The sequence below is a fragment of the Panicum virgatum genome, chromosome 6K (assembly GCF_016808335.1).
Source record: "Panicum virgatum strain AP13 chromosome 6K, P.virgatum_v5, whole genome shotgun sequence".
Taxonomy (NCBI): Eukaryota; Viridiplantae; Streptophyta; class Magnoliopsida; order Poales; family Poaceae; genus Panicum; species Panicum virgatum.
The window spans coordinates 42,731,795-42,743,106 of NC_053141.1; the positions used below are offsets into that span (position 1 = coordinate 42,731,795).

The following is an 11,312-nucleotide window of genomic DNA, read 5'->3' on the forward strand; positions in this document are numbered from 1 at the left end:
TAAGCGAACAATGATACAATAGTGAAATTGAGGGGGAGAACAAATCAAGGGTAAAATGGATTTTTTTTAGATTTATCTTATATGATTATGTAGTATAATACATGCATAAGGATAAGTTTGACCCCAAAATAAAAGTTGAGGGACTATATTGGTCTATTAAAAAATTAAGGGACGAACTTGATTTTAGAATAAAGTTGAGGGATCAAAATGACTATTTTGCCTACATGTATTGTAGCCACCGCCTGCCGTCACAATGCGCTTCATTAAACTAATTAATCTGGCACATTAAACTAACATGTCATGATACGCTCACCGTGATCCTGGTCCACTCGGTTCTCCCTTCATTGGGTGTTGGCCCCTCATTCATTCCTGCCGACTTATCGTCTCATTACACACGCCACCGTCACCGAGCTACCCTACTCTTCTTGGCCCTTCCCCTTCATCAAACAGCATCTCCTCGCCTAATTTGGCAAATGACTACACGTTGCCATTTTCAACCATCAGAGGCACAAAGAAGTGTGGATTGAGATGAGCGCGATCAAGGGGGCGCAAACATAATTTAACTAGATACCATATATTGCCTGTGGGTTGACCTCGATGAATCTACAATATTCCCCTTTTCTATTTTATCTTTGTGAGGGGGTGCACATGTCATGTTTTTATTTTTTATGTATTTATTTTGTGCTTAGAAATTTAAATAATAATATGTGACTTACAATTTACTTTTGGCTTAACGAACATAGTGAGTGATAAAACGATCAAATCAAGCAACCTTTGCCTGTGCAAAGAATAAATGTGATCAAGAAAACAAAAAATCAGGTTGTGGGATAAAAAACCTTGACTAAACCATCTTAGAGGATGTTTGGGAGATGTTGCCGCAAATCAGGTTCACCGGTGAAGCCGGTGAAGTAAATAAAACTGGCTTCACCTGACTTCTAATTTATTTTTATCTTAACTTGCAAAACGGTTTCACATTACATTACCTCGATTTGCGTAAAATAGGTGAAGTCTAAACCAATAAAACCCCATTCAAACAATCCTTAAAATTGTAAATCTCTCTGTCCAAAAATAAGTGTTGTTTTAGCATTCAAATTTTGGTCTTATAAAGAGTGTAATTTTTAGCGTGTAATGAGATCCATCTAATTAATGCATACCAAGTACCAAGAAAATACTCCCTCCATATTCTCTTTTGATAGTCCCATTTCCAAAACTCAAATATTCACAAATGATAGTTCTATTTGCTCTTGATAAGGACCATGGCAATAAATAGCACCAGTAACGAGGAGCTTCTAGCAAATGCATTGGAGGACTAGCAAAAAAACTTTGTGTTACATTAATTAGATGATAAGCAAGGTTGCTTTTCCTTGGTCATAGTGTCAAGATGAAATGAGACTATCAATAGAGAATGGAGGGAGTATTATGTATGAAAATGCATAGAGCCAATCAAATACTTAATAGATGTTGCTCCTCTAGTTCCATACATATGCATTTATTGAGGATTCCGAAAATCAAATAAACAATACATTTTTCTTATCACAATTGCTAGAAGTAATTAGGGGTAACAAAGTTTTTTTTAGGTTGACTAATTTGTCTGAAATTTTCTAGAACAACAGCTATTTTGGGACAGGAGGAGTATAGCTTAAACCCAATCTACAGTACCCAGCACAGCAGTATATAGATTTTAAAAGGAGTAGGGGCACAGCTGGTGCTGGCACGTTACCTATTGTAGAGCATGGACCCCAAGCCACGTTTCAGGGAGAATCCTTCCTTACTTACCTTGGCAACCCAGCCTTGCATCCGTGACCTTGTATTCTTGTTACACATCGGAGGCATGTATCCTTGCAAGGCCGTTCTTCTTCGCATGCTATCCTTTACTTGGGAGCCGAACGTTCTTCTATGGCATCGCCTGCTCGCCGGAATTCCGAAACCTACTCGGTCACGTATAAGACGTCTGCAACCCATCCATCCTTTCCACATTCAGACCTGGGATTTAACCTGAACCCCATGGACTCGACCCTGCCGCGTCTTCTTCCTCCTCTCCCGCCGCTTCATCACCAGCGCCGGCCGTACCGTCCCAAGATCATCCCAGGAGATCACGATGGCCCCGGCGGCGGTGGCAGGATGCTGGCGCGTGTCAGGACGACGACGGGCAGGGGAGGACGAAACGCCGGCAAGTTCTGCGCGAAAGGGCTGTTCGGCGCAGGCGGCGGCGGCGGCGACGGGCTCCGGACCGTGATGAGGATGGTGAAGCTGAAGTCGGCCATCCAGAACCGGAGCGTCAAGGAGCTGCTCGAGCTCGTCGGCGATGAGTGCCTCTACTTCCTCGGCAACCTCCGGTCCATTGATGTTTCGCAGCTGGGCAAGGTAAAAACGAGATCGTACTGGCACTGATCCTCAAGTAGAAATCAGCACTTGATGCCAGTAAAAACTTGCACGCACACCTCCGTGCTGCATCGATTTTTTTACCTGACATCGCTTGCCTGCAAACCCTGCGTTCTGGCCCGTGGCTTTCTTGGCAGGACGTATTCCTGCTTCTCCACGCGCTGATGGTCCGGCACCACGTCTCGCTGGTGCTCAAGCCGTCGCCGGACGAGGCGGGCTTCGACCTGGGCGTCAAATGGTCTCTAGGTCTGTCTGTCGAAACAAACTTTTCGTCAGCTTGACAGTTTCAGAGCTGGACCACGAAACTGAAGCTCTGGAACCGTTTCCTCTGCAGAGTGGAAGGGGAAGAAGCTGCCTTGGGACCTAGACTGCAACGTCTCCACCACGCACGTCTACAGGGGCCTCCTGCTCATCAGGTAACAATTTTTTTTTTTGAAAATTAATCAGGTAACAATTCAAGCGCCTGGTTTAGCTGAAACCCTCGGTAAGTTCGTTGGCGTTTTTACCGTCTACATTGCCCAGTAAAAACCATGGTTTTCGTTAGGAACAAATTCTTTGCCTAGGAGACAGGGACTCGGGTAGCAGAAGGATCAAGAACTGACTGAATCACGTTGTTTTCAAATGTTGCAGCCAAGTTAACAAGACCTGCGTGCCACTCCTTCAGAGGATTCTTGGGATCATCCAGCAGGCAAGCATAACAAACAGATAATAGATTCTGCAACAGCGTTACCAACAATATAGCAGCAGTGATAACAAATTGTTCGTAAAATGCTAAACAGCTCAAGATTTATCTGTCGTGACTGCAGAATTTGGACGCGGTAATTTTGACTATTGTGAACAAAGTCCTGCCCGAAGGTACCCTTGACGAGAAGAAGACCAGCACCATCATTTTCTGCGTCATCATTGGTCTGGTGGTCATGGTCCTTTTCTACGCCTTGTTCAAGAACTTGTAGGTTCAGGAGAGCAAGGCACGATTATCCACTATTGTACAGTTACCAAAACCTTCTTGTAAATCATAACATCAAGCAGAAACAGAAACACCAAATTCTGGACATAGCCAACCATAACACAGCAGATGTTGGATGTAAACCACTGCTCATGCACATGATGGATGTGACAAAGTATTACGAATGAATAGGGGAGCAGAGCAAAAGATGAACATTCCGATAACCATCTAAACTGTATAAGTTAGGTATCACCTACAAGAACATAATATTGGAGGTACAGGTGTCTCAAGTCAACTAAGGACTGGCACTGCAAGAGGCTTTCTGGTAGCAAACTAGAAAGCAACTTACCAGAAAACGCACCTACGGTAGCTGAATTTACATCAGGCAAAGTACATCAGCTCTGGCTGTCCTTTTCGCTTTCGCTCCGACGCTGCTTTGTTTTGACAAACTAGAAAGTCAGATACACTACATCGTCTGACCCTTTAGTGGACATCAGACATTCAGACTAGACTATGTAACAACTCCAATTCCTTGCTACTGTGAAGAAATTACCCACCGTTTCTCACAGGTAAATCAGCCCAACAATAAGAAAGAGATAACACTTTCGCAGATTTCTGTTGTTTCATCAGTGGCTACTACGCAGGATGTTAGCCCAACTAGAGTCCAGAAGATGTTTCAACTGCAGCCAAACGTTAAACAACCACACATTTCTGCATTAGCATATTAGATATATATAACCAAGCTGCAGAGTGAAAGAATTTGTACAATAAGCAGTCAAATAACTTGACAAAAGAAATCTAGAAAGTGAGAATAAAATAATCAAATTTGGTAAGTCAACTTTACAGAACAAATTTGACTGCTTTCAAAATTCAAATAGACGCATATTACTATTAATATATTTAAAACAGGGCAAACCAGGATTTGAAAGCAAGCAACTGCAAGAGGATGGATGTTCTCCAGCAGTACTAGGCAGGGAAGCCCCCATATACATATGGATGATATTAGGGTGTAGGAGAAAGTCAAATAACTAACCAGTCAGATCTTGGTAGGTTGCTTGAAAAGATGGTCTGAAACCAACTCCGAGACACCATGAGCAGTAAGACTTTCACACCCAAAGAGTTCTTTAAGTTTCGAGTCACAGAGTATCACCGTGGGATTCTCTGGATCCTGTATAACAAAACAAGAAAACCAATTAGGTGACCAGGCTGTTTGTACTTTTGCAGACAGCGATTTCTGATCTGCTTTTTTTTTGAAGAAAATAGATTACAGTGAAATAAGTACAAAGGAAGAGAACCAGCAAATATGTACTATATAGCAGAGACAATTCACATAGCATAGTTTATTTCCTTACAGAAGAGTAGCCAGCCCTTATTGTAATAAATAAACTGACAGGAAGGCTTCTCCATCAATGAGTCAACCATAATGCATGTCTTCCTAGAAATGTCTAACAGTAACAAAAGCTTTGCATCTAGATATGTAAGCAGCCCAGAACACATAATTTCAATGTTCTCGCATATCAGAACATCTCCTAGACAGCAAAATGAAAACGGTAAACAAAATGGAGAGAAACGAACACCAAGGACAAAAGTGAGGTTCCAGACTAAAGAGGGGGGGGGGGGGGGGGGGGGGGGTAAGCCAATAATATAATTCACCTAGTACTTTTGTTCGGATTTATCATTCCTAAGCTTTAGGTGGCAAAATCATTACTAGTCAATTACGTATGAAAACACTAAAGGAATGAGACTTATATGGAACAAGCTTTGCTTATGCTTTACTCTTGTCATAGGTCAAAAGTGTAGACAATAAGCCAAATTGCATACACAAGCAACCTGCACATACTAGCATGCTAAAATTTAATGATTTTCGTATAGAATGTGATACATTGAAAATTATACTAACCCCATGTGCCAGCTCTTTAACTTCAAAAATTAAAAAGAACATGGGAATACACACTCAGCAACTAGTATCTAAAGACAACCATATGATCTAGTTGTTCAACTAACAACCACCATGCCACCAACCAGACCCAAATCTAAGTAACAGCATGCACAAAATCTACCTAATAAAAAAACAAATATGTCAAGCAGGGTGTCCAACATTACAACTAATAAAAATTGTCATGAATTATAGAAGCTCTAAAGTATGACAACATCAGTCTAAACCACAAATTATGCAGTTACTAATATTGATGCATTCACATTTTCTTCAAGATGAGATAATAATCTAACTTTCCAAAATAACATCCACACCCTCTTTTCTGGATGGATATTCTGGTACTATAAAACAGAGAGAAACATTTCCATTCACCTTTCATAGTTTTCCAAAGCTGGACAAATTTACTTGCAATGCCAACTAGAAGTTTAATGTTGCACACGAAATTTCAAAGAGGAACAGTAGCACATAACAATTCTGACAGTAGTCATCCACTAACCTCTAGATTATTGCTTTTAATGTGGTCCCATACACGCTTAAGAGCCTCAGAATGAGGCATCTCTCTTTCTCCAGTGCCAAAAAAGGTGGCGAGTGCATCAGAAACAACAAAGGAAAGCTGCTTAACATCAGTTTCAACAGGAGAAATAGGTTTACCACCCTCTGGTTTCATTTTCTTTGACTCTCGTTTTGAATTGTCTGCAGGAATTTGGACCACATGTTCAATAAACAAAATATTGACCATTTCACGACAATTTAGTTACAGTGTGGCAGGAGAAAAAACTTACTTGTAGTCTCAAGAGGACGTATATGCTTAGACAAAAGCTTATTCATCTTGAACATGTCAGTGCTATCAGTTTCAAAAACCAATCGCAGCTCATCATTGCATATGATCTTTCTCTTATTGTTAGGATCCTGCAAGTTGTTCTTGCGAATGTATGCCCAAAGCTGCTTAACAATCTGCATTGATAAACACCAATGTCAGGTTCTATGCCATGGTGTAGACATTTATACAAGATATTAGAAAGATGGGCCAAAAAAGACAGACCTCAGTTCTAGCCATGGCTGGTTCACCAACGATAGCTTGCAGCTCTGGAGACACACCACAGACTTTGTTTAATCCTCCAGTACCACCTTTTCGTTTTGCTCCAGCACTAGCACTGCTTACATTGACACAACATGTACAGTAAGTTACCAGCAAATGGCAGCTGACAATTGAGAACAGGCGACATATTCATATCTCCTATTGTCCAAGGAGGGAAGCGCTCTTCAAGATTTATCACGAGCATTTCACATGCAGACAGTTTGATGTTTGCTGAATAGTAGAATGGTTTTAGTACAAATAAAGTGTCATAAGTTTCTTTCAATTGAATTGACATAGCAAACAAAAAGGTTCCTTTCTAGTTCCAGCTAGATACATAAACATAGAGCCACCTGTGCAAATCCATTTGTTAAGCACAATGACAGTTACAATAAGCTTCTTCGTTTGAAACCGTTGCTTGAAAAGTAAACATTTTGATGGGGAGGCGAAATCCATTGCTACGCTAACAAGCTCATAGGCTTTAATTCTGCATGAATGGTTGACATGACTACGGGAGCATTCAAAGGTTTTCACAGGTACACTAGAAGCAATTCCCTCCCCCTAAGCTTGGAACCATGGACATTAAATGTCTAGTACAAGTAGACATGGCACCACAAATTCCTCAAATGAACCAATTGGAGCTCTTGAAAACAAGTTCCTTCCACTTCACCCCACCCCACCACTAATCACTCCTATCCTGAAAAATTATTTCAGTCCACCAGAAACAATCAATCCCTATCCGTACCACGATACAGGCTCTGTGACCACAACAAAAAAATGTAAGCTTTTACAGTTAATCCCACTTCAATCCACCAAACATATCTGAAAAGGGGACAAAACTCACAGTCCCTAGAGATTTTAGAAGCTTAGCTTCGCGTTGAAGCTACTCCATCTAAACGAAATCACACGAGCATGAAGCTACTCCAAACCCTAATTCGAAGGGGGACGGGGGGGATTGAAGATAAGTGTCACCTTTCCTTCTTGGAGCCAGCTGGCGCCGCCGCCGCCGCCGCCGCCGCACGGGGACTCTCGCCCGGAGTGGCTGCCGCCGCGGACGCAGCCGCCGCCGCCGCGGCCATCTGCTGCTGCTGCTGGTGCTGCTGTAGCTGGACGAGCCTCTGCAGCTGCGCCTGGTCGCCCTGCGGGAAGGGCTGGTGCCCGTAGCGGTACGACGCGGCGACGTCGAACGGCGAGGCAGGCGCGCCGGGGCGGTGCGGCTGGTGCTGGTACTGCTGCGAGGCGGAGAGGTAGGACTGCATCTGCTGCGGGAAGAAGTGGGGAACGGCAGGTGCGGGGGCGGGGGCTGAGGCCGAAGACGCCGCCGCGGCGGCGGCGGAGGTGGCGAAGGGCAGCTGCTGCGCGGGGGCCTCGGCGCGGGCGCCGCCTCCGCCGCCGCCGGCCGCGGGGTCGAAGGGGTCCTTCCGCGCGGTGGCGGCGGGGTCCGGCGCGGGGGCCGCCGGACCGAGCAGCGCGACGAGGACGCTGCGGATGAGCGGCGCCTTGGGGGAGACGTCGACGCCGAGCTGCGCCCCGAGCTGGCGCACCACGGAGTCCGCCGATATCCCGGCGCCGCCCCGCGCGGCGGTCTGGCGGACGAGGGACTCCACGTAGTGGGCCAGCTCCTGGTCGGACAACATCGAGCTCGCGGAGGGGGGGCGAGGAGGATGGGGCGGGGGCGGGACCTCTCCTATCCTCTCCTCTCTCTCTCTCTCTCCTCGTCGGCGGCGGCGCGGCGCCTCCACGACCTTTTGAAAATTGAAATGGGTAGGGGGGGACGGGGGGGATCTCCCTCACAGCGGAGGCGCGTTTCGGTTTCGGGGGTGATGGGGGGTGGGGGCTCCGCTCGCGGTGGTTAGGCGTCTTCGCCTTGGTTTTGTGGTTTCCTCCGCTGGCCTGGCTGGGCTTGCGGTTTCCCGTCCGGATGGGGATAGACGAGGGGCGGTTTTGCGGTCGACCGCCTTGGTTTTTCTTTTGTTGACAATTGGGTACCTTGAGGACCTGTTAGAAAATTTGGGAGGGAGAAGAATATCCTTGGGGGTGGACTTTGGTGAATATCCTTTTAGAGCCGAACAATAATCTTTGACCTTCGAACTTGGAATCGAGAGTTGATTCACTTGCTCAACCTATATGTATCTTATTGAATGATAAAGTTAGCTAATAGTTGAGTTTGTAAAAGTCTGGAAAATAAAGGTGCTACTCCCAAAGCTTAGTTGAACTTAGATATTTCCGGTGGGATAGAAAATTGAACCCAACATAACTTATTGACGGCTAGGATAAGCTACACCTACAAAATCATATGAAAGAATAACCAACATGCAAAAACTAACATCAAGATAATGCACAAAAAGATTAAATAGAGAACGATCTCCATCTTACCATTGCGGCTACCTTTCTCCATTTCCTCTACTATGCAAGCTCCTAAATTATTTAAACCAGCTTGTGTGACATTACATGCTTAAAGTAGATTGCATTATCTGATGGATTAAAGTTAAGAGGTTGCATGGTCTGCAATTAATACGTCGTAGAACACCAGAAGTAATGTAGAAAAAATTCATAGTGCAAAATGTGAATCAAAACACCACATAAAGGACATCGTACAAGCATTATTAATAGTAAAAAGTTTTAAAAAACTTGCATCACGTTGCACACTAGTTAGCGGAGATTAGATTACAAAATCACAGGAGGTTTTATGAATCTTTTTTTGTTTGAGCCGCATATATAGTAATTTTTTAAACAAATCAGGCAGAAGCCACATACTCCCTCCTTCCCTGTTTATAAGGTATACACGTATATCAAGATTCAAACCTTGTCATCTTTAACCAATAATTTGACTATTAAATTTTTTGGAAGATCTTCAACGCAATCACAAGACAAAGTAGGTAATAAGTTTTTTTTGGAAGGGTGATATGTGGAATTAAATTCATACTTCATTCGTTTGTTAAAATAGCTGCTCAAACTTATATAAAACTCGGTGTATATATTTCAAAGCTATGAACTTGAATAATAATATAATAAAACGATAGACGACATCAAACATTTCAATTTTTCTAGATGACAAGAGACCTTTGCAAATCTCCTAGTTTTCCCCACCAAAGGATATCTCGTATCTAAAGTATAAAGACTTCAATATGGGAGCACCATCGGCGATTCCTATTCTCGTGCTAGATTGCATTGCAACTCTCAATAATTTCTGATTTCATATGTCATAATTATTTTTTTTAAGAAATGTATGTCATAATTATAGGGTGGGCCGAGGACGCCCCCCCCCCCGACGCGAGGGGCCGAGGACGCCGTTGGTCGGGCGCTGAGATCCTCGAAACCGCCGGAGTCGCGGAAGGAACAATCCCCTCGCCGCCGCCGGTAGCTGAAGAACCGCCGCCCTCCATGAAGCGTGCGCACGGGACACATGTGCCCCAGGTCGGCAAGGCCGCACCGTGCCGCCGTGCCCGGGTCGACAGGTGGCTGGATAAAATCGTGCCCGGGTCGTAGCCTAGCCCCGCCGGACGCAACCTCCCCCCTGCGCGCGGTCCTCGTGCGCCCGCGCGCTCGCCCGCCGCGGTGGTTGGCTGGTTGCGCGACCCGACCCAACCCGCACCCCCCCCCCCCCCGCCGCCGGGGCCCCGTGCGGCAGCCACTAGGGCTGGGCATTCGGTTAGTGCGGTTAAATCGGTTCGGTTAATTCGGTTTTGAAATATTTCGGTTATGACAAACTCTTAACCGAAATTGTAGCTAGAAATCTTTTAACTGCGTAAATTCGGTTGCGGTTAAATCGGTTCGGTTTTACGGTTAACCGTAATGTATACAATACATAAATAACAAGCAAATTAGAATGAAATTATGACATCAACTACAAGCTATTGGCCACTAAAATAAACTTAGAAAGCTAGAAAAACAATTAATATAGCCTCACTTAGATATCTTAATTATGAAAACCAAGAATTCTTGATATCTCACATGATTATACATATATTTAAGACATAAGATAAATACATATTACACTCAACTTGCTAAATCGGTTAATTCGGTTAGTGGCACATCAAAACCGAAATAATATGCGGTTAAAGAATATCTCAAAAAATTTAACCGCAAAATTAACCGTTAACCGAATTAACCGACTTTTGCGGTTAAAGCGGTTCGGTTCGGTTAATCGGTTTCGGTTATATTTTGCCCACCCCTAGCAGCCACAGCACCCGCACCCCACCCCTGGGTCTTACCTGGGGAGGAGCCGAGCACCACGCCCCGCGCGCCGGCGCGCCACTTGTGGGGGTTGGCGCTGGCCGCTCGCTCACCCGCTCTGCCGCCGCCGCACGGCACCACGCCACGCCTCCGCTGGCTCCGCTCCACGCCACGCCAGGCAGCCGCGGCCTCCGACGGCCGGACCCCGCGCAGCACGCGCGGGGGGCGGGGCCTTTTCGCCTGGCCTCGCATCGCATGCTGCTGCCGCTGCCGCTGCCGCCGCCCGCGTCTCCCCCGTCTCTGCCAGCCTGCCGAGCTGCCGTCCTTCCTGCGCGGCCTCTGCCGCGGCCGCTGCTGCTGCTGGAGGCGTAACTCTGACCGACCAGTTTAGAACGTGTCAGCGCGGAGCAGCAGCGGCATCCGGAATCCGATGCTTGGTGCTGCCCGTTCTGCCTGCCCAGCGAGCTGGAGCTCCCCCGTCAACCGTCGTGCCGCCGCCCCCCCCCCCCCCCCCGAGCAGGGTTGACACAGTGTGTGCTCTGGAGTCCGGAATCTGGTGGCGGGCGACGGGCAATCTCCACCCGGCGGTTATTCTAAATTGACAATCTGACACGAAGACCTAATCACCTAATCCAAGCCGGGGGCGCCGCTTCACCTGCTCTTCGCGCAGGAAGCTGGAAGCGCCGAAGCGGCGAGCAGGGACGGGAGGAGCAGTGGAGCTCTAGTTGCTGCCGGTGCGTGCCTGTGGCCTGTGGCAGGCAAGCGAGAGCAGGCTACAGCGCTCGGGCGTGGCGCGT

General features: G+C 46.2%; 2 protein-coding genes across 2 annotated transcripts; one reads left to right on the top strand and one right to left on the bottom strand.

Annotated features, from left to right (window-relative positions):
* The first annotated feature begins 1,814 nt into the window (after window positions 1–1,814).
* On the top strand, window positions 1,815–3,517 carry LOC120712745. The gene is made up of 5 exons (XM_039998614.1): window positions 1,815–2,364; window positions 2,520–2,628; window positions 2,717–2,798; window positions 3,013–3,070; window positions 3,189–3,517. Exons 1-5 carry the CDS (start codon window positions 1,897–1,899, stop codon window positions 3,333–3,335), a joined length of 864 nt encoding a protein of 287 aa, XP_039854548.1. The 5' UTR covers window positions 1,815–1,896; the 3' UTR covers window positions 3,336–3,517.
* Window positions 3,514–8,156, bottom strand: LOC120712744 (translation initiation factor IF-2-like). Its single transcript, XM_039998613.1, has 6 exons — window positions 7,312–8,156; window positions 6,307–6,418; window positions 6,047–6,218; window positions 5,761–5,957; window positions 4,362–4,496; window positions 3,514–4,008 (listed from the first exon to the last, which is right to left on the bottom strand). The coding sequence occupies exons 1-5, from the start codon at window positions 7,974–7,976 to the stop codon at window positions 4,365–4,367; spliced, it is 1,278 nt and encodes a 425-aa protein (XP_039854547.1). The 5' UTR covers window positions 7,977–8,156; the 3' UTR covers window positions 3,514–4,008; window positions 4,362–4,364.
* Between the last annotated feature and the right edge of the window lie 3,156 nt (window positions 8,157–11,312).

Coding starts and splice junctions, on each gene's coding strand:
- LOC120712745 (XM_039998614.1), top strand. CDS start 1,897: ATGGCATCGCCTGCTCGCCGGAATTCCGAAACCTACTCGGTCACGTAT. Junction 2,799..3,012: donor AGGGGCCTCCTGCTCATCAG/GTAACAATTTTT, acceptor CAAATGTTGCAG/CCAAGTTAACAAGACCTGCG. Junction 3,071..3,188: donor TTCTTGGGATCATCCAGCAG/GCAAGCATAACA, acceptor TCGTGACTGCAG/AATTTGGACGCGGTAATTTT.
- LOC120712744 (XM_039998613.1), bottom strand. CDS start 7,976: ATGTTGTCCGACCAGGAGCTGGCCCACTACGTGGAGTCCCTCGTCCGC. Junction 5,958..6,046: donor ACGTCCTCTTGAGACTACAA/GTAAGTTTTTTC, acceptor AAATTCCTGCAG/ACAATTCAAAACGAGAGTCA. Junction 4,497..5,760: donor TTAAAAGCAATAATCTAGAG/GTTAGTGGATGA, acceptor TTTGTTATACAG/GATCCAGAGAATCCCACGGT.